We start from the raw sequence: 23,597 nt of genomic DNA, 5'->3' as shown, positions 1-23,597 counted from the left end.
ACTGCAGCACACACACACCATATCAACCCCCCCCCCATCCTATCCTGCTGGGTTCCCACAAGGCTTGGGATGGAAAGCATAAGACCCAGTGGGGTGGGAAGCTGACCCAAGGCTTAACCACAATGGGAAGAGCAGGGATTGTGGTTGTTAAGCAAGGCAACTGCCATGACTTACAATCATAATTGGCAGGCTTCATTACAGTTGTAAATCAAAAACTACCTGTACCAAACTTTATTATTATATTTAGATAGCAATGTATATATCAACAAAAGAGCGTATATAGATTACTGAAGACATTTTGAGGAGAAAAATAGCACAAACAGCTTTAGAAATGGACTAAAATTAAGCTTTAAAGAAATGACCAAGTGAGTGAAACTAAAAATGACCAATTTGTTCACCCTGATTAAGCCAGATGTCAACGCTGCTAACATCGAATGTTATTGCGTGAGAAGAGATGAAGAAGTAGCCATTTCATATATTAAAGTTGTGTATTGCTTTAAGAGATTCAGTTTAAAGTTGGGAGGTGGGAAGAGGAGGGTTGTACCATCAAGGCCATCTCTAACTAAAGAAGATAAGACCTTGGCAGGTTTTCTAATGGAAGGGAAACTGATTCTTTAATCATAATGGAGAATATGATTAATGACAAAATTAGAAAGGTGGAGAATTGTGTTTTAATATATTGTGCAAGGGGCGGAGATTTCAGATTCCAGCTTCCTTTGAGCAAGCATTTGCCGGTGTATTAGGCTAATAAAGGCCTTTTAAGGTAAACAATGCCTCAGAGTCACTTGAAAAGCCCACACGTTGGAAAGGTGACACCATATTTCCTGATGATCCATCATTGTTTCACTACTGCTCTTTTTGTCTCTTTGGATCTTCAAAACTATGGAGATAATTTGGGTCCTTTTTTGAAGTAGTTCAGCCCAAATTTAGAATCTGTCCTGGGCAAGCAAAATTCATACCTGTCTCAATTTCTGTTATCATTCAATCCCTGAGCTATAATAAGGAATAGGATTCTTGAATCAGGCAAAATTAGGTTTGAAGGTGCATGCTTCAGCATATTGTAGGAAAAGAGCCATAATATTAAGCCAAAATACAGAAGTTGTTTGGGATGTGCCATTCTATGAATGTCTATGGAGATTCTCAGTCATCCAGGTCATGGTTGTCTCAAAAGTGCTTCCCCCCCCCCAAAGACAACTGTATATGTTTTTTCTTGAGGAAGAAATGTTTTTTTCCTTGAAGAAGAAGACATTTCACTTCTCATCCAAGAAGCTTCATCAGTTCTGACAGGATGGTGGGAGAACCATCCTGTCAGAACTGATACATTGGAGATCAAACCCTGTTAGAACAGAACAAGATACCTGAAGGACAGTGAATAAGGTGCAGTGAAGCTATTATACCATTAAGGCTTACTGAGTACTGAAAAGACCAAATTAGAAGAAAGACCAAATGAAGAACAAAAAGAAGAAGGGCAAGGCAAAATGCCTAGTACATTAAAAAAAATGCTAGGTATCTTAGGTGCAATCAGTTGAGCACTACTGGCGTTGACAAAACCACTATCAGTTAATTGCAAAAGGCAGTTTTACTTAGCTTACATCCTGTGATGATACCTCTAACACCATAAAACATCAGCATCTGCCTATCCCAGATCCTCGGGAAAGACTTGATAGATGAATAAAAATGCCAAATCCAGTCTGAATATCTGGCTGACCGCAATGAACCATAATCATCATCATCATCATCATCATCATCATCATCATCATCATCATCATCATCATCTGTTCATCTAACTTTGTAACTGTATATTCTCCAACTCTGGCCAGAACACTGCATTCACGGATCTTGGTGCCATAGCAAAAAAACCAGTCTGTTCTGAACCAGTCTGTCTGGCCTCACCTCCTCTCCAAATGGTTGGTTTTTACTATTGTGTTAGATGATAGACATTTGTGATCCTGCTGCTCCTTTGGATGGAACTCATAGGAAGATGCAAGGATTATTTTAAGACTCTTTTTGCCAAGTGTTTCTACATATTCATTTGTTTCCTTTATTCATAACACAATTTAAATTTGTGGAAGAGCAGAAATCTGAGGATGGCCTGACCCAGCCAGAAGCCAGAAGCCTCATTCTTCCATGCTTGCCACTGCCACTGAGCGTGTGAACCAGAGAAGTTGGCAGGCGACCTTCATGTCCTTGAGGTAATAACACTTCTAGGAGCAGACATGACGTTCTCAGTCCTACTGTACAATGATATGAAAAAAAGGATGAAATAGCCTCAGGGGAGGCATCATCAAATCTGCTTTGAAGATTTACAGCAATAATTGCGCAGTGCTGATCTGTAAAAGTAGTTAGTCATTACCCCCATCCATCTTGGCTGGCTGGATATTGAATGCACTAGATTCCAGTGGGGGTGGGAAGTATGGCTGGCTTAATACCAATTTTTGCTAGACATTCCGAGCACAAATACAAGGAAGCTTGAAGCAGTTATGCATTTAACACCATCATCCAGTTTACTCTTTTTGGAACAAAGCTACTGTGATGGGGGTAGGGCGGTCTAGTCATCCTAAAGCATTTCCATATGAAAAAATAAACATAATTCCAGACTTAATTCTGTCAGTAGAAAACTCCCTTGCCAACTGAGAAGCCAGCACAGAATGTCCACTTGTAAAATTTAAAACAATTTAAAACTCATTTTTGAACTTAAACTATACTGTAATACAATAGTCCTCGTAAAATGTGTCAATGAGTTTCACAAGCTAATTATGTTTTTTGTGAACAATTGCTGTCTTTTTTTACATTCTTCCATGTATGAGAAATAGTGGAGAAAGTATTACATGCAACAGTATAGGACCTGATTTGTTCTGTGTAGAAGAAGAACACAAGACATTATAGCCATGGTTTTCACATTACAAAGCTGCACTTACTACGGTAATATATACAACCATCTTCTTAAAAATCCAGTTTTCTCTCTGTCGTTATGCATTGGTTCAAACCATTGTTCCTTCACTCTTGCGTGTTCAGTGCCCTTTCTTCCTTTCTAAGCGATGCTCATAAAAATGAATCAGATGGTAGTCAACAGCAATATACAGAAGCCACAGTTATCTATAAGGTCAGTCACAAAAGAGAAAGAAAAGAGAAATAAAAAACAACCCAAGAAAACAGCATCAAGAAGTAGAGGAGTATGCTGTCTATTGTGTGGAAGTGTTTGGCACTCAGATGGAATGGAACAGCCATGCTGTAAACCCTGTTGGACCATATCAGTCCTGCCCACCCTCATTTCTCCCTCTATGCTGAGGATTTTGGAAAAGCACAGGGGCCACTGAGGGAAGGCTATTGTGTAACAGATTGGTCAGAAGATAGATGAATAAGGGGCGAGTAAGCAGGATGAAAGCCTGCCTTGTAACAATTATGTGTATAAGGATAGATTTCTCTATGTCAAATGTACCACAACAATACTGGAATGTGGAGAGTGGGTGGAGAATTCTTCAACCCTTGTTCTGTACAGTAGCCCCAATTAAACTGTCCCCCAAAATATGTGTTCAGCCTCTAACGTTAAGGAGCAAAGGAGAACCAACTGCTTCTTCTCTCCTTGATTCAGCTGTCAAACAACTTTATTTCAGCAGTGGATACAACCTCCCTTAAACCCCATCATTTCCAAATAAGCAAGCCTAGCACTGGATTCAAATATTTTGAAAGTTCCAGTGTAGAATCGGAGCAGAAGCCCTGGACAATGGAAAACAGAAAGAGCTTTGGGAAAAAGGAAAGGTGAGAGTGGGGAAGAGGGGGAGAGAGCTGAGGAGGGAGAGCTGTGGTGACAAGACAACCCATTCTGCATTTTTCTTGTTTAAAAAATAATAATCTTGGAGATCGGAATTGGACAACTCACTGTGGCTGTCTGGCCCCAGCCAACTCGCCCCAGGGCAACTGGCCTGGGGACAATTCAGTGCAGGATAATTTAACACGAGGTAACTATACTGTTATCCACCACTCTTTCTTTAACTATTTTAATTTTTGTCATTCTCATTTCATTTTGTCCCTCCTTTACCACCCTTCCTTTAATGATTCTATTCCACCATTTCTTCGTAATAAAAAGAACTAAGTGAATCACGAAATATAAGACAATAATATTGAAGAAATGGTGGGACAGAATCATTAAAGGAAGGATGGTAAAGGAAGGACAACATGAAATGAGAATGACAAAATTTAAAATAATGTTGAATAAACAGTGGCAGATAACAGTACAGTTATCTCTCAATGAGTTATTCCACAACAAGTTGGCTCTGGTGAGTTATCCTACAACGTGTTGACTGGGATGAGTTGGCCAGGGCAAGTCTGCTGTGGCAAGCCAGCTGTGGGGGTTGTTCTAGACCAGGGGTCGGCAACCTTAAACACTAAAAGAGCCACTTGGACCTGTTTCCCAGAGAGAGAAAAAACACTTGGAGCCGCAAAATGTACACGTGGGCGAGGGGGGGAGCTTGACTGAAGAGTTTAATTAAAAAGAAATAGAGGCTGCTGTGCATGAGTTCTCTCTCTCTCTCCCTCTCTTTCTCTCCCCCCTTCCCTCTCTCCAATCTTCTGCTCACCTGGTAAGCTCTCACCCATTCTTATTGGGCTGGCTCTCCTGCCCTTGAGAGCTGCTGCTTCCTGCTGAGATGCAGCAAAGGCAGGAGCCCTGCCCAATAGCTTGTCAGCTTCTCAGAGAACAGCATGAGTTACACACACACATACACTCAGAGAGAGAGAGAGAGAGAGAGAGAGAGAGAGAGAGAGAGAGAGAGAGAGAGGAAGTGCAAGTGCCTCTCTCTGTCTCTGTCTCTCTCTCTCTCTGCAACTGGAAGCCACAGGAGAAGGCTGAAAGAGCCGCATGTGGCTCCAGAACTGCGGGTTGCCGACCCGTGTTCTAGACCAACTGTTCCCAACCTTTCCAGCTTGGCAGGCTCACCCCATGTGAGTGGCAGGAGCATGTGCACACGCACAACTCTATTTGGGTGAGTGGCGGGCATACACGCCCTCCACTCGTGCGAATGGAGCTTCATGCACGTGTGCTTGCCCATCTCTCCTGCAGCCCAGTTTCGAACAGGCCTCAGCCCAGTAGTGAGCAGTGGCCCGGGGGATGGGGACCCCGGTTGTAGACCCCTTGAGAAGGGCAATAGGGTTGGGGTTATAGTTAGAGTGTGAATTGCCTGCCAGTAATATTGTACTTAGTGTTTTCTACAGGTTATTAAATAGTAAGTGCATGGCTATTTGGGATGAAATAAGTAAACTACTAATTAATATGTGTCAGAACCCATTCATATTTCATTTCTATCTATCTCCTCTTACCCAAAAGCAAATATCACCTTTCCCTGGGTACATACTTCCAAGGGGGAGGGGGGATGTGCCCTGACACCACTGGATGACATCACCAGGGCCCGCTGCCTTGGAAGAGTGAGGCAAATTCTCAGGGATGACTCACACCCTGGCTGGTACCTGTTTACTCTCCTACCATCAGGTAGGAGATACAGAAGTATAGCCAGCTGCACCAACAGGCTGAAGAACAGGCTTCTGAATGGGAAATAACTGTATGATTAACTTGTGAGGCCGGTGTGTTGTGCAATTAGCTCACATGGTGTAACAAGATGGTGGGTTTGTTGTCACTGTGAGTTGGGGGGGCACGAAGGGGGGCTCAGCCAATCTCACTGTATACATGTTGTACTTTGATTTATTGCCTCTATTTCCTCTATCTGCTACAATGTAAGCTTTTGCTTTCGTTTATTGCGTCTGCTTCCTCTATCCACTATAATGTAACTTTTTGCTTTCCTGCGTTATATCTCTCTCTGAACCTTATCTCCCTCAACTTTCAGCTAGAACAAGGGAAAGAATAAGGAATGTAAACTCCGTGCCTGGTTTATTTCTACACTCTCAGAGGAAGGTATGAAGAGCCGCCCAAACATCGCTGTGTGAACCAGAGATGGGCCAATGTTATCTTCCCTTTTCCCACGATGGACCTAATACCTGGGGATTGGTCATCCCACACTGGCCGGATAGACTATGGGGTGGGGTCTAGCTTGGGGATACCTTAACCTATTATTCTGCATGGGAAATCTCAGATCCTGTCTATTATGCCTGCTATCAACTACTCTTAATAAAAGTTCCTGTTGGAAGAAATCACTTCCAAGAGTCCTGCTTTCTTAAGATGTGTCATTGATTGGGTCCTGACAATATGTCTAGTTAAGGTAGATCTGACAAAAGTCCTAATGACACACAAGATGGAACTAAAGAGTTAAAATTTTCTGCACTTTCCTTGTATTTTTGAAGCTTAGAACTTTAAGAGAATGAAATGAAAATGATCTATCCCTAATGTACTTCCTGCAAATACAGCAAAACATGATACTCTACTCTGGCTTTCTCTTTACAACACCCCTCTAAAGAATATCAATTTTTTGTCTCAGTTTATGTATTTTATTAGTATTTGTGTGGGTGTGTGCATGTATGTGTATGGCATCAATAATACCTTTCAACATGAAGGACTATTAGGTCTTCATTTCCAGCTATTCCTCTAGATAAAGAATTAACATTTTTTATCTCTTTAAAATTTTGCTGCATTGTTTCATATCTCTGTTTTTATATTATATTACTTTTGTATTCCACCTTTTCGGTAGTACAGAGGTGTCCAACTGCCGGCCCACAGGCTGGATGTGTCAGGCTGAAACTGCACCCACCACATTGTCGGCAATGGAAAAAAAGTTGCGATATGTCGCAACACGTCATGTGAGATTGCAAGTTTGACACCCCTGCTCTAGTATCTCTAAGTTGCACAAATGAAAGGGGAGTTACGCTCATTCTCCTCCTCCTCCATCAACAACAACAACAACAACTCCCACTAGATAAGGGAATGGGTTCAAATGAGCAAGGGAGGAACCTGTGGCTCCTTGTCCCAGACCATTTCATCACAATGTTTTTCTTCCATGTTGAAATTAATTTTGTTGGATAGGGCCTATTGTTTGAGTTTGTCAAGATCTTTTTAGATCCTGAGTTTGTCTTCTGGGGTGTTGGCTACTCTTGACAGTTTGGTGTCATGTGCGAATTTGATGAGTTCCCCTTCAATTAAGTCATTTATGAAGATATTGAAGAGTATCCGGCCTAAAATGGAACCTTCTGGTACCCCACTGCTTACTTCTCTCCATGTGGATGTAGTGCCACTTAGTATGGTTTGCCAGCCAGCTACAGATCCATCTGGTGGTGATGTTGTCAGTTCCACCTTTTTCTACCTTATCAAGGAGTAGCTTGTGGTCTACTTTGTCAAATGCCTTATTGAAATCTAAGTACACTACGTTCACTGCATTTCACTGGTCTAATACCCCCCGTTGATAGGGCTCGCAACTTGGGCGTCCTCCTGGACTCACGGCTCAATTTTGAAGATCATATATGAACCGTGACCAGGGCGGCTTTTGCCCAGGTTCGCCTGGTCCGCCAGTTGCGACCCTACCTGGATCGAGATGCCCTACGCACAGTCACTCATGCACTCGTGACCTCCCGTTTAGACTATTGCAATGCTCTCTACATGGGGCTGCCCTTGAGAACCATTTGGAGACTACAACTGGTGCAGAATGCGGCCGCGCGAGTTGTGATGGGGGTTTCCCAATACTCCCATGTAACACCTCTACTCCGTGAGCTGCATTGGCTTCCGGTTGCCCTCCGGGTGAGATTCAAAGTGCTGGTGATGACCTATAAAGCCCTAAATGGCTTGGGTCCGGGATATTTGAGGGAACACCTGCTGCCAGCATTAAGTTCCCTTCGTCCAGTGCACTCGCAGAGGGAGGGTCTTCTCAGGGTACCGCCGGTAAAAGATTGCTGGTGGATAACACCCAGGGAGAGGGCCTTTTCTGTGGGTGCGCCTACCATCTGGAACCAGCTGCCCGTGGAGCTCAGGACTGCCCCTGACCTACGCTCATTCTGCCGGGACCTGAAGACTTGGCTCTTTGAGCTCTCTGACCCAGGCTGAGAATTTTAACTGGGGTTTTATTTTCAGGGATAATTTAATCTTTTAATTCTCTTTTAACTTTGTATTTTATATTGATATGATTTTAAAATGCCCTGTAAACCGCCCTGAGTCCTTCGGGAAAGGGCGGTATATAAATCTAATAAAATCTAAAATCTAAATCTAATAGTTTAGTCACTTTATCAAAGAATGAGATCAGATTGGTTTGGCATGATCTGTTTTTAACAAACTCGTATTGTCAACTGGAAGATAAATACATTCAGATTTTAAATGGATGTGGAGCAAAATTGCAAACAGTAAAGTACAGCAGCCAATATATAATCGTTACCGTATGGTGGGGGAGGAAAATTGAACGTTGATACCTTTTATTGGGGTATAGATATTCCTCTAATTCTGATCTATTGAAAAATATAAGAGTTATCAAATCATAGACATCCAGAGTATTCATGTCTTCAGTTGAATCATCTATGGACTTTGGAGATGTCTGTCATTATCAAATCATTATCAATTTAAGCTGTGAGTTACACTTCTCTTTTTTTCAACTATTTAAATAATTCACATTCCAAATACTGGGCTGTTTCTCCAGACTCATCTTGAATCTATTAGCAGTGCTGAGTCTCAGTTGTAGATTAAGTGTACCATTGATTGCAAAGGCCTGATCCTTTGTTACTTTTCCTGCCTTCCCTTCATTCCAAAGATATTGCTACTTTTCCCCCAAATAATAAAACACATGAATATTTTTTTTGGAAATGCAATTAAAAAATAATTATAGCTGCTTCACAACTAATTTTATTTTATCAGTGGGCAGCTGATTCAGTGTAGAATAGCCAACAAAGTAGATTAAAACACATGCTGATGGAATGGAGGCATGCTTTTATTTCTCTTGGTTTAATTTCCTTTTAATTTCCTCTTTTGAAGTTGACACCCTAGTCATATTCCTTCCTAGGTAAAGCAGCAAACAGCTTTGCTACAAGCAATATATTTGAAAGATATAACAATTAACCAATCAACCAACCAATATTTTCCATCGTTAGTTTAAATCTCCAAATCATGACAGTTTCTGGCTAAAGGGCTTAACAAAAAGGGATGGGGAACTATGGACCTTTTATGATTTGTGGATTTTAACTCCCAGAATTCCTGAGCCAGCAATTCTGGGAATTGAAGTCCACAAGTCATAAAGAGGCCATAGTTCCCCACCTCTGCTCTAGAGTTTCAGTCATCCGTGCTGCCATAGTCTCCAATTATTTTTCATCCCTCAATAGTGCACAAAATTGTGATAATAAAATATCACAAGTGTAATGTACTGGCCTCTTATATGCTGTAAGTGTTTGCTTATGTTGTACTGCTTGCTAATTGCTTAGTTCAATTGCTAAGTGCTTAGTTCAAGTGTATGTTTGTAATGGTTGCTGGGCCAGCCTAGACTGGTTGTCTCCAGCTGGCTAAGTAGGCCTTTGGGCGGGAAACCACTGCTTTAAACCTATGGGTCACCACCTATCAGCCAACCATATAAATAGCTGTGCAGTAGCTCCTATGTTGCTTCTGTTTTGTTCTGACTGTAATGTATTGGGCTTTGTCTTGTTAAGGGAACATCACATGGGTTAATTGCTGGTGGATTGTTTAAGCAGGGAAGCTGGCTAACGGCTCCCAGCTCCTCAGACAACCCGTCTCCAGCGCTGCCATTGGCTGCCTCTAGGGTGGCAATAGGTTGATTTAAATCTATTGGCCACCACCTAGAGGCCAGGGTATAAATTGCTGCATTCACAGCCCTGTTTCTCAGTTCAGTTCCTGCAAGCAATAAACAATGATCTTTGCTGAACTCACTCGCCTTGTCTCGTCATTGAAGCCATGAACCCAGTATCTAAAACTGGCGACGAGGATGGGAACCTGCTCCTCCAACTGAGCTGAAGAGTCACTAGGGGAGAGGCTGAGCAGCGCCTGGCGGGAAAAGCAATTCCCCCAGAGGACCAGTCCCTGGGCAACGGAGGAGCAGGACGCGAAGACTTCGAGCCCCAGCCCCGAAGACCAGCAGAAATGGCCAAGGTCGGAAAGCTGGAAGAATTCGATATAACTCACCCAGAAAGATGGTCCTTGTATCTATCCAGGGTCGAGAACTATCTTTGCGCGAATCAAGTTGCCGAGGATGGCCTAAAGGCCGCCACGCTCCTGTGTGTGTGCGGCCCAGCCAGGTTCGACATTGCCATTGGAGTCCGTAACATTCGCACCAATGCCATTGGAGTCCGTAATGTTCACGGACTTGAAGAAGAAGCTCGGAGACCACTTTCAACCCAAGCTGTCAGTAATCGCTTGGCGCCATGCATTCGAGCAGAGAATTCAGCAGCCAGGTGAAACAGCAACTGAATTCATCATGGCCTTGAGGCAGGCTGCATGCCTGTGCCAGTTCTCCGATGTCAAGGAGAGACTACAAGACCAGCTTGTCTGTGGTCTCTGGAATCGAGAGTTACAGCAAAAACTCTTTGCTAAAGAGACTCTGTCATTCCCAAATGTGCTGAAAGAAATCATGGTGGACGAAGTTGCCGGCAGGGCCGTACGAGCCATGTGGCCCTCCAAAACACCTCAACAAGATACAAAGACACAACAACCAACAGCGTCACAGCGACAAGCAACAAGGGGCAACTTACAAGGCAGATCCCTTCCTTAGGTGCCCAGGATGTGGTGGCCGCCACCAATGCTTGGACTGTAGGTTCTGGACAGCCACGTGCCGGGCCTGCGGAAAGACTGGCCACATTGCATCTGTCTGCAGAGGTTGCCAGAGGGACCAGCCGTCGAATCGCCAGTCGGACAGGAGAGGTACCGGGGCCCCGGGACAGTATAGCATGGGGTTTTACTCCAGCTGCAGAAGCATTTGCCGTACAGGAGCTTGCTGCCCCATTAAGCCGAAGTTTAGACTTCAGGTGGAGTTCCAAGGGGTCCCCTGTAAGATGGAGCTGGACACGGGCTCCGCTATATCTATTATTTCACTAGAGAGATTTAATTTTGTCTGTAATTGCAGTAAGAGATGGGCCAAGCTGAGGCCTTCTGACATTATACTAACTGATTTCCAGAATGCCAGAGTCACAGTCAAGGGTAAGGCCACACTAGCCGTTAAATTTAAGGGGTTTTCTCGGCACCTGGATGTTGTCATAGTAGGGGGTAAGCGAACGAGCCTGATTGGGCTCGATTGGTTTGATGCACTAGGCATCCAAGTAACTGGAAACAACCAAACGCAAGTTGCAAGTCTAGCAACAGTATGCGAGGAATTCGCAGATGTGTTTGATTCAGCTCTGGGGACATACGCGGGCCTGCCAATAACATTTAAACTAGATCCTACTGTAGTGCTAGTCAGGATTAAACCTCGTAGGGTGCCATTTGCTCTTACAAGATAGACACTGAGTTAGATAAACTTGTTGAACAGGGTATATTGCAGCCTGTAGATGGGAGTGAATGGGAGACCCCAATTGTAACGCCACTAAAAGCCAACAGGGAGGTCAGAATCTGTGCTGATTAGAAATGCACAATTAACCGTGCACTCAAACAGCATGCATACCCGGTGCCAGTAGTAAGCCACATCCTGGCATCTTTGCAAGGTGGTACCATTTTTGCAAAATTAGATTTGGCTCAGGCCTACCAACAGCTCCCTGTTGATGAGGCCACAGCCGCGGCACAGACAATTGTAACCCACAGGGGAGCATTTAAAGTAAAGCGCCTGCAATTTGGGATCAGTGTAGCCCCCGGCATTTTTCAGGGCATTATGGAACGAACACTCAAGGGCATTCTGGGGGTTTGCCCCTATTTTGATGACGTGCTCATCGCCATTGAATCCACTGAGGTGCTTGCAAGGAGGCTCAGAGCTGTCCTTCAAAGGCTGCACAAAGCAGGCCTCAAGCTTAAATTGAATAAGTGCAGTATTAGAGTTCCTTCAACTGAGTTCTTGGGTTTCCGTATAGATGCTGATGGCATCCATCATGCCGAGTCTAAAGTAAAAGCCATTCAGATGGCACCCAGCCCCAAAACGAAGGGAGAGCTGCAGGAATTCCTTGTCCTCCTAAATTTTACCACGCGTTCCTTCCTAACAAGGCCACAGTGGCAGAGCTGTTACACCGGCTCTTGGACAAAAATGCTGCATGGAAGTGGACTAGTTTTCAGGAATTGAAGGCTCTTCTGTCGGTCAGTTCCACGATCACTCATTTCAAGGAATCAGTGCCAGTATGCCTAGCATGTGACGTGTCTCCATATGGGTTGGGGGCAGTCCTAAGTCACTTAAGTTCCAATTGCTTTTTATTTGAGGACACTGTCCTCCGCCGAGCGTAATTATGCTCAAATCAACAAAGAGGCACTGGCTATAGTGGCTGGAGTAAAAAAAATCCATGACTACTTATACGGCAGGGACTTCACAGTCTTCACAGACCATAAACCGCTATTGGGGTTATTCACTACAGACAGACAGACACCCCACATCTTATCCCTAGGATGCTAAGATGGTCCATTTTTTATTGGCTTTAAGCTAATTTACAAACCCGGCAAGGATATGGGCCATGCAGATGGCCTGAGCAGGCTTCCACTGCTGCAAATCGAACCAGATCTGGCTCTAGCAGCCTGCATTTTGTCCATTCAGGACTTGCTGGAGTTTCCCCTCCACATGGGGGACATAGCTGCTGAAATGGCAGCAGATAAGAATCTAAGCAGAGTGCTATCTTGGGTACACACAGGGTGGCTAGATAAAAGCCCAGGTCCTGAGTTTCAGAGTTATTTCACAAGGAGACATGAGCTCTCAGCTCATAAGGGTTGTATTCTTTGGGGGAACAGGGTCATAGTTCCCACCTCATTAAGGGACAGGGTTTTGCAATCGCTTCATGAAGGTCATCCGGGTATTGTTTGCATGAAAGCTTTGGCAAGAAGGTACTTATGGTGGCCAGGATTAGATAAAGCCATTGAGGCTCAAGTGCATGGGTGTTATACATGCCAGCAATTGAGGCCTGAAATGCCACATGCTCCCGTTCACAGGTAGGAGGAGACACACACCCTGGTTGAGGATTCATATAGACTTCACTGGGCCCTTTCATGAACAGCTTTTCCTGATAGTGCTCGACAGCCACTCTAAATGGCTAGAGCACGGGTCGGCAACCCGCGGCTCCGGAGCCGCCCGGTGTATGCGCACCTCTTCGAACGGGCAGTGGTGCGCGCGCACCTCTTCAAATGGAGAGTGGCACCACCCGTTTGGAGAGGTGCGTGCGCACCTCTCCGAATGGGCGGAGGTATGCGCGCACCTCCCCAAACCTTTGGAGAGGTGCGCGCGCACCTCCGCGTGAATGGGCAGCGGCGCCGCTTGTTGGGAAAGCTGCCACGGCACGTTTGCAGGCTGCCGAAAGCGGAAGCTCTGCAAACGGGCCGCGGCAGTTTTCCCAACAAGCGGTGCCGCTGCCCATTCCGAGAGGTACGCGCACACCTCCCCAAACCTTTGAAGAGGTGCACGCGCACCTCCGCACGAATGGGCAGCGGCGCCGCTCTTTGGGAAAGCTGCCGCGGCACGTTTGCAGGCTGCCGAAAGCGGCAGCTGTGCAAACGGGCCGCGGCAGCTTTCCCAACAAGCGGCGCAGCTGCCCATTCCGAGAGGTGCGCGCGCACCTCTCCGAATGAGCAGAGGTGCACGCGCACCTCCCCAAACCTTTGGAGAGGTGCGCGCGGACCTCTGTGCGAACGGGCAGCGGTGCCGCTCTTTGGGAAAGCTGCCACGGCACATTTGCAGGCTGCCGAAAGCGGCAGCTCTGCAAACGGGCCACGGCAGCTTTCCCAACAAGCGGCGCAGCTGCCCATTCTGAGAGGTGCACGCGCACCTCTCCGAATGAGCAGAGGTGCGCGCGCACCTTCCCAAACCTTTGGAGAGGTGCGCGCGGACCTCCGCATGAACGGGCAGCGGCGCTGCTCTTTGGGAAAGCTGTTGCGGCATGTTTGCAGGCTGCCGAAGGCGGTAGCTCTGTAAATGGGCCGTCGCCGTCGCGCAATTTGGGGTGCAATTTGGGGTCAGTTTAGCCCCCGGCATTTTTCAGGGCATTATGGAACGAACACTCAAGAATCACATCAACGAACGACAAGAATCACATCTGTTCCAATTCAGCTCCAAATAGCCCAATTTGACTATGCTAACTCTGCCATCTTGCACATTTTGACCAAACCCTTGAACATCCCAACTGAAGCATGTACAGTCATAAACCTCTCCAGAGTCATTTTGCCTGTGGTCAGAAACCCCTTTGGTGCTACTTCTGTGAACTGGGAAATTGTGGAGCAGTTGAATCCATCCCAAAGCTGGTGTTTACAGGGTAGAGTCAAAAGAGTAAGTTGATGACCATGATGGTGTATTCAAAGCTAAATACCAGGATAGAAGGTCCAAGATGCAAATTGTGTAATTTATTTTTATCAGATGTGGTAATAGCACAAATTTGTATGATTTTTTTAAAAAGATAACTGGGAAATATTTATGCATTTGTTTACTTGTTTCACATATTTATATGGCTGCTCATCTACCAAAACACTCAAGACAAAAAACAAATTGTACATTTGCAATCCATAATATTAAAGTACATAAAATGTTTGTTGAGCCCCCTGAATAATCTTGCAACAATAGCAAAGATAGGCCAACGTCCATATCAGAATTCCACTAGCATCCCACCCCAATTGTATCTTTATGACTTTGTGGAAGGCCAGCGGAGTCAGGTCTATCCATATCTTGAGAGGAAGCTGAGGATTGGTCTATATTGTCTGCTCTCTCCTTGCCTTGATACTCCTGGGAAAGAACTTCAGCCACTCTTCATTTTTGTGAATTCCTGGGCATCTCTTGGCCCTTACATGACTTGGATTCAGGGCTTCAGCAGAGAAGCTCAAAAAATTCCAGATGGCTGCCATAATTGTGTGATTGAAGCCCAGGCTTGTTGGGGAAATATCCCAAGTGAAACAACCAACAAGCTGGAGATAGTTAACGAGGTACATCCTTATGACATAAAAAATGATTATCCAGCAATTCTCCAGTAAGGAAAAAGGGCCTTGTATAAAACAATGCATATATAGTTTTCCAATATACATATTCATTTAACTAGTTTTCATATTATACATAAAAAATAGCCAGGCATGGTTATAACTATGCACATATTTCTTCTTAAAAATGTTTGCAGCTTATCTAGACACACTTTTATCTGTGAAGAACAACCATTTAAAGACTAAGGTAGTTGTACCAATTCATTAGAGTTTACTTCAGCAGTTTTCTTCAAGGCTATTCAGTTCCTGCTACTATCTGAATAATCTGCTGCTTTCAATGTTTTTATTAAATAATCTTCCTCCACAGATTTCAGTCACAATGTTGTAGTTTCCATCTTGACTTTTTGACTCCCTGACATCTGTGTATAAGATGCACCCTTGTATAAGACGCTCTGGCATGTGAGTTCCAAGCTTACAGCAAACAAAGTCAGCGCTGGGAGCAACTGCCTCCCAGCACTCTAAACAGACGACTCCTGGCCAGGCCCACCCCCCACCCCACCACCTAACCAGCATCTGGCACAATAAGCATGCATAGTCAGTTCACAGCAGCAGCCTTCCTACCCTGGTAAACAAACTGGCGTGAGCACCAGCATGACCGCAAAGCAAGGGAAGCAAAGGCAGGTTTTAAACTCCCCGCCATTTCACCACACCAATCAGCTGTTTGGCCGAACAGCTAAGCCAACAAATCCAGAAGTTTGGCCGGCTGCTATTATCAAGCAGGACGGCCTCGCAGCTGCGTTCCACAGGGTCCCTGGTCAGCATACAGGTACGAGGAAGGGCTGTCGCTGCTATCCATGCTTCTGGTCCCGTCCGCTGCCTCTGGATGCTGTCATCCAACGATCTTGCCCCCTCTCCCCTCCCGTTAGTGGCAAGCCCACAGGGGCTTGACACCTGCACCAGGCGGCATGGCAGTGGTATGTAAAGAACCCACACAGGCATGCCCTGGGCTGCGGAGGTTACCATTATTTTTTCATGTATAAGATACTGCAGTTGTATAAGGTGCACCTGATTCTTCAACAAGGTGTTTGCAGGAAAAAAATAGCATCTTATACATGGAAAAATATGGTACTAATTTTTAGAAAATGCAGTATTGATGTTAGTGAACTGAGATCAAATACATCTCTTCAGTTAGTGGCAACCGAAAGTCACCCTGGGTCTTCTGCTCCTTCCTTATAGGGTCAAATAATCATAGAACTGGAAGTCCCATTGCTTCTTGTCTTTGGTGCCTCTCTTTCCTGTGGCTGCCCCTCAAATACTGGAAGACTGCTATCATGTGTTCCCTGAGTCTTCTTTTCCTTAACTGCCTCGTAACTAAGCAGTGACCCACCAGGACACCTATATCCCCCTCACAGGCATTAATGCTGAGCCAGGTACTCCTTCTTCTGTACCTACCCACTTGATTTTTCCTGCCTATGTGCAGGATCTCACTTTTCTCATCACTGAACTGCCTCTTGTTAGATAGGACTCAGTGCTCAAGTCTGTCAAGTTCCTCCTTGAGTCTATCTTCCAAAGTGTTAATATTTCTCCTCAGTTTGGTGTCATCCACAAAGTTGATGATCTCATCCCCTCATCTATGAATCATTTATGAAAAGGCTGAAAAATGTAGAGGAAACAAAAAGTCACATCAGTGAAGAAAACAAATGTGGTAAAATTCTGAAGTATCTTTTTTCCCTGGTAGATTGAATTTTAAATTGTTAATGATCTGTGGCCACTGAGTTGTATGGAAACCTGGCAGCTGCAGAAATATTTTCCCAAATATTTTAATGGTAAATACTGAAATGAGTTGCTTCAGATGTCTCAATGGTATTCACTGTTCCAAGAAGTTTTTAGGAGGCATGGCAGCTGACCTATTAAAACATTTGGATTCACTCTTTGCAAAAGCAAACCAATAATATTGTGTGTGTGTGTGTATGTATATATATATATATATATATATATATATATGTATGTATGTATGTATGTATGTATGTATGTATGTATGTTCCCCCGCACATGCAGAGAAGCTGTTACTCTGTTACGTGGCACTCGGGATTCGATCCGCCAAACTGCCGACCTTCTGATTGACAAGCTCAGCGTCCTAACCCACTGAGCCACTGTGTCCCCAACCTAGCAGTTTGAAAGCACGTAAAAAATGCAAGTAGAAAAATAGGGACCACTGCTGTGGGAAGGTAACAGCGTTCCGTGTGCCTTTGGCATCTAGTCATGCTAGCCACATGACCACGGAGATGTGTTTGGACAACTGCTGGCTCGTCGGCTTTGAAATGGAGATGAGCACCAGCCCCTAGAGTTGGAAACAACTAGCACGACTACCTTTACCTTTATCTATACCTATAGCTAAATATATATATATATATATTTCTTGATCCTTGATAAGATTAAAAATGTGAATCCCAGGCATATATATGAAAAGCATTAAAGTTGACTTGTGTTAAAAAATTTCTAGAAAAGAGACCATGTTAATTTTTTTAAAGTCTTGTGGCACTTTAAATACTAACAAACTTATAAGCCACAAAGTTTTGTGAAAAATAAAGCTTCTCTTTAATGGCATCCTGCCATAAAAGGGGGGAGAGGAGAAAGCAGGGGAAGATAGGGAGGGGGGATGGCCAGAACTAGAAGTGCCATCCTGAAGCAAGACCCAACGGTTGAAAGATCCAAGGACCCAGGCATGAGAATGGAATGCAAATGCCCACCAAAGAGGCGCCAAACTTTAGGACTGTTAACCAAAACACCTACTTTGAATACTATTGGACATTAATGAAATGACCAAGGGGGAGGGCTTGGGAGAAGGGCAAGTCATGGGAATATTCAAATCTGGCTTTGCTTATGCTGTAACCACTTGGCTTTAGTAAAAGTATACCTTTCCCTACAAATGGAGTCAAGGCTCTTTCTTTCCTAAATGCCCACACTCGGATAGACCTGACAGTATTTGATTAAATGCAGAGAATAGTATCCTGAATCAGGAATCTTTATATGGGGCTCTTCCAGACAATCAGTATTTCCACCTCCAAGGTCGAAGTGACTTTGCCAGACTGGGAAATAGATTCATTTCCAAAGTGAGATGACCTCCTCTACATGTTTCCCAGACACAGCTACCTTCTGAATTAGAAAGTCCTTACTGAAGCTCAAGAAGACCTAATCTAAAAGGATATGCAGTATATTGATTCAGGGCCTTCCACAGGCAATTCGTCCAATGTGATGGCCTTCTGACAGCCTTTAGATGTGGACCCAAGCAGCCAATTAACGTCAGAAATTAATCAGCTCAGCTGCTGCTCCAGAAGAATTAGCTGCAGTCCTTCAGGGTAGGTGGTTCCACATATTCACAAACCTTCACAAACCTGCTTCTGGGCTCTTGGTATTACTGCTGGCAGCTCCTGAGGGCTTGGGAGGTAGGACAAAACTAGTGGTCATGTGGAAAGGGAATAAATGTAACTTTCAAAAATAGCACCAAGCATTATCGTTTACTTTCTACTGCAATTCTTCTTCCGTTAAAATCAGCCAGCATGAAATCAGAATTTTGATTCCTGCCAGCATTTGACTTGGATGATTTGAAAAATATTTTTGCTCCAAAAGGAATAAGTCTTTGTTTAGATTTCTTTCTGGTTCCGACTGCTTTGGGGAGCTCCTAAAGTCAGAGCAGCTTGTTCATTGAAGATGCTTGAGTGGCGGGAAGCCATCTCCTCTGCATCTCTGCTGGCAAATATGTCCCAACCAGCAGCCTCAACCAGCCAAGAAGAGCCTGGCGAGCTTCTAAGGGTCTGTCTCAGCATCCAGATGCCAGGTCAAGAAGGGGACAAGATGTAGTAGCCTGTTTTTGCATTGCGGCTTTTCCTATTTTGTTCTAGCACAGGAATGGGCAATCTTTTGGTAGCTGGATGCAGAGGTTAACATTTTCCTTGGAGCCCAGGCCACAGTGGGGGTGCAAGGAAGAAAAAATGTCGGGGTCATGTAGGTACAGCTGAGAGTTTTCTTTCTCTGGGAAGGGATAGGGAAGTTTTTCCTTTTCTTTTCAAACTATGTAAGGTCTACATTCGGGCTCAAACAACACTTTTTTATGCTTCCTACCTCCAAGTAAGGGATGCGGTGGCTCAGTGGTTTAGGACGCTGAGCTTGTCGGTCGGCAGTTTGGCGGGTCGAATCCCGAGTGCCGCGTAACAGAGCGAGCGCCTGTTACTCGTCCCAGCTTCTGCCAACCTAGCAGTTCGAAAGCACGTCAAAACGCAAGTAGAAAAACAGGGACCACTCCGGTGGGAAGGTAACAGCGCTCCGTGCGCCTTTGGCATCTAGTCATGCCGGCCACGTGACCACAGAGACGTCCTCGGACAAGCGCTGGCTCTTCGGCTTTGAAACGGAGATGAGTACCGGCCCCTAGAGTCGGAAATGACCAGCACGCATGTGCGGGGGAACCTTTACCTACCCCCAAGTGGTAAGAAATAGCACACCACTTTTCTACACTTCTGACTTTGCAGGGGGCTCGAGGGTGCCCCAAGAAGACAAATAATGACCTTGCATCACGAAACACCTCCCTGAAGCAAAGGACAGAACAAACTACTTCTAAGCTTTTAGTGGAGACAGAATTTCTCAGTTGTTATCCTGAATGACGTTCCCTAAAGGCCAGGAATTTACAGACTTTGTTTCCTTTTCCAGGCTAGTGGTAGGAGCTCCATACGAGATCAATGGGCCCCAGAAAACGGGAGACGTCTACAAGTGTTCAGTGAACGGCAAGGCCAACAGCACGTGTTCCAAGCTCAACCTAGGTAAAACTCTGGAGTGGAAGGGCTGAGTTTTTTGTCTCTGAAAGTATTAAAAGGTTTATGTTTATGTGCAAAACTGAAGTCACCTCAAGGTAGATATTGTCTATTATCTATGATTAAAAGTTGGTGAGGTGAACATAATGAAGTTTGTTCACCTCACCCACTTTTTTTTAAAACAGATGAGCAGAATTTGTAAGCCAGAAGCAAAAATTTACCAATCCGAAGAGCCTGGGTTTAACCCAGGACAGGTTCATATTCATTCTCCACGTATTTCTGAAATACTACTCCCAGTGTTTTAGCTGAGACTGAACCTGTAGGCCCAGGAGTTTTTGGAACAGACGGTGCCTAGTCAACCCGAAGTAGGGACAATGGGGAGAAAGGGTTACAGTTGTCAAGGAGAAAAGAAAATGATGGTAGTGGTGATGAGGACACACCATGCTCTGTCTTCCAGGGCTGTGACGGTTTCCCACAGCCTGTCTTGACTCTGACACTTTTTTCCCAAGGAAGAGTAACTCTTTCCAATGTGTCGGAACGAAAGGATAACATGCGCCTGGGTCTCAGCCTAACTATCAACCCCAAAGACAACAGCTTTTTGGTAAGAAATTGTTTGTGAATGGTTACAAATGCTCTTTTTACTTGGATTATCTTCTGTGCTTTCCGACCTGGAGCCCACCTTTCAGTCTCCTATTAGGCAGAATAAGATAGTTGCCTCAGACTGCAGTTTCTGGGTTTCATACACATCCAAAAATTGACAGAATAAAAGATTTGGAAGGGACCTTGGAGATCTAATCTAGTCCAATCCCTTGCTCAGGCAGAAGACCCTATATCATTTCAGACAAGTGGAGCACCACAATTTCTGGAGGCAAGCTGTTCCACTGGTTAATTGTTCTCCTCAGTTAAATGTCTCCTTAGTTCCAGATTGCTTGTCTCCTTGAGTAGTTCCCATCCACTGTTTCTTGTCCTGCCTTCTGGTGCTTCGGAAAATAGGTTGACTCCCTCTTCTTTGTGGCAGCTCCTCAAATACTGGAATACTGTTATCATGTTACCCCTTGTCCTTCTTTACACTAGACTAGCCATACCCAATTCTTGTGATTTAAATTATTATTCTGTACGATTGTCCAAGATTAAAAAACAGGTTGCTAAAATGATTATTTCCCTTGATATTTATACTATCCCCTTGACAGGAAGATCAGGCTTACTTGTAATTCTCCTCAGGTGTAAAAAGATATAGAGGATCAAGGCACTGGATGGTAAAATTCTGAATAGAGGAGAAAATACAGAAATTGAGAACGTGTTATGGAAGCCTCCGTGCCTGGGGCTGGAGACGTGTCTATTCACATTAGCTGTCACTTCCAGAGGCAAAGTGCTCTGGTAGCATCTCATCACGTCCCCAAGTGCCCCACATGTTCCCTGCCTCTCCCAAGGCCTGGAATGCAGCCCCTCCCCATTTTATGAAAATGCACTGGCACCTGTGGGAGGGCAAAGGTATCCTAAGAAATAAGTTATGCTGATGCTTTCCTTGGCCGTATCCACCTTACCCTTTCATCGCGTTATTACATAAAATAATATTTTAAAATTTCAGCCAAACAGATGGGGAACTAGGAGGATACCAGATAAGTGTTTGGTGCCTGTAGTGGTTGCTACACTTTCATTCGTCTCTCATTTGATCTGCCACCATGCTTAGAAATTGCCATGTCCTGCAGAGCTACCTTCCTAGGCAGAAATTCTGTTTCATATAGCTGACTTTGATTTCCTTTCACCTTGACAAACCCCAAGCAGCAATCTGCTCATGGAGAAATGCCCCAACCTCCACAGAAATTATCCAGGCAACTAAAACAATAGCCTCTGAAAACCTCTCCTAATATGTCATTGTTTTCTTCCTTTCTGACACAGGCTTGCAGCCCTCTGTGGTCTCATGAGTGCGGAAGTTCCTATTACACCACAGGCATGTGCTCCAGAGTGAACTCCAACTTCAGATACTCCAAGTCAGTGGCTCCAGCTCTCCAGAGTAGGAGGACCAGCCTATTACGTTTTCCTTCCCCCCCCCCCCCCGCTTCCTCCTTCCCTCTCTTGCTTTCCACATGGGGATTTAGAATCACCATCTTAGGGAAAACAAATAAGTCTGTTCTTGAAAAGAAGCCTGTCCAATGGGAATTTTGTGCTGATGGTAGGTAAAATGCTTCCTGTTGGGCAGCAGTGAAGGAAGAAAAAACACCCTCCTCCCAGACAGCAAGGAGGCATGTTTTTGATCGGTGCTTTCCTGTGAAGAAGCAAAATGAAGAAAACAAATGATCAAGAGACTGTTCTTGGCAATGTCCTGCAGAGAATTCTCCTACAAATCCTCACTCAATCCAAGGAAAGAATAATGTGTGTGATGTCCTTACAGTTAATCACTGTAGTGATGTGATTCATGGGACCATCTTGCCTTTTGTGCCACATCTTCTCTGCAGGCTCCCTGGCTCCATACTCTTCCGTTCAATCAGAGGAAAAAGCATTTGAGAGACGTTCCTCAAGGGGCTGTTTTTTGTCAAAGTTATACACTAATCTCCAAGTGAGAATTCTTAGAAAACAGTTGCAGAATTTTTCCGGTCCCTGGAAAAATTCAGAGAAATGTCCCACCTATTTATTTCTAGGCCAACACATTTGTTGGAAAATTTCAAAGGCTTAATTCTTGATCAGAATTAGCAGTGCCTTCAAACATCTCGTTTTTCTCTCCCTCTTTCACTGTTCAGAGCAGCCTGGATTAATCATTAAGCAAAATAATCAGATGCTCAGGACACAGAGGGAAGTGGGATGATACAGAATTTTCCCCCCTAACTATTATGCACTTCATTCATTGCTATGTTTGACTTTACTTTTCAATACTAAAGCCCTGGTGGCACAGTGGTTAGAGTGCAGCATTGCAGGCTAACTCTGCTCACTGCCAGGAATTCGATCCTGATCCGCTCAAGGTTGACTCAGCCTTCCATCGTTCTGAGGTCAGTAAAATGAGGACCCAGATTGTTGGGGGCAATAGGGTGACATTTCTAAACAGCTCAGAGAGTGCTGAAAAACATAATTGCTAAGCACATTGATTTGTGCTTCTTAGATTGTAAGCCGCCCTGAGTCTTCGGAGAAGGGCGGGATATAAATGGGATTAAAATAAAATAAATAAAAATAAATAATAGAGTGATATATAAGTCTTTGCTATTCCTCTAGCTACTTATTCTTAATGTCTTGTCAGTTATTCAAAAAGGGTACTATTGTTCAGCTATGTGTGGAGTATTATAGAATCATAGAATAAGAGAATTGGAAGGAACCTTGTAGGTCTTTTAATGCAACTCCCTGCTTGACCAGGGCACCCTATACCACAGGTGTGAAACTCGCCACGTCACATGACATTCGTGACGTATCGCGACTTTGTTTGCATTGCTGGAGCTGGGGTGGGTGCAGCCTCCATATGATGCAACCAGCCCACAGGCCAGCAGTTTGAGCCCCCTGCCCTATACTATTGTGGACAAATGGTTGCCCAATCTCTTCTTGTAACTTCCACTGAACCCACAACTTCTGGAGGCAAACCATTCTACTAATGAATTGTACTAACTGTCAGGAAATTACTTTTGATTCTCACTTTCATATATTCATCCATTATTTCTTGTCTTGCCCTCAGGTGTAACAGCCTCTCCTTTGCTAGAAGACTGCTATCATATCACCCCTAATTCTTCTCATCTGTAGACTTAACATACCTTTTGAAAGGGTGGTCTGTTTTTTTCCTTTTGTGTAAAGACAGATGCAAAGAATTATTTTAGCAGTTCTGCTTTCCCTCTGCTGTCCATAACCTCCTTGTCATCTTCCATTTAATGGAC

General features: G+C 44.4%; 1 protein-coding gene across 1 annotated transcript in view; it reads left to right on the top strand.

Annotated features, from left to right (window-relative positions):
- ITGA11 (integrin subunit alpha 11) overlaps window positions 1-23,597 on the top strand; it is a gene marked incomplete at its 5' end in the record, with an annotated part of 172,876 nt that overhangs the window by 57,822 nt on the left and 91,457 nt on the right. The window contains 3 exons of the mRNA XM_083371097.1: window positions 19,646-19,755; window positions 20,256-20,347; window positions 21,646-21,760. Coding sequence (XP_083227223.1) covers window positions 19,646-19,755; window positions 20,256-20,347; window positions 21,646-21,760 — 317 coding nt within the window. The remainder of the gene's footprint in view (window positions 1-19,645; window positions 19,756-20,255; window positions 20,348-21,645; window positions 21,761-23,597) is intronic.

Source organism: Vipera ursinii (genome assembly GCF_947247035.1).
Source record: "Vipera ursinii genome assembly, chromosome: 11".
Lineage (NCBI taxonomy): Eukaryota > Metazoa > Chordata > Lepidosauria > Squamata > Viperidae > Vipera > Vipera ursinii.
The sequence above is the reverse complement of the archived record's forward strand: the minus strand, read 5'-3'. Positions and strand labels throughout refer to the sequence as shown.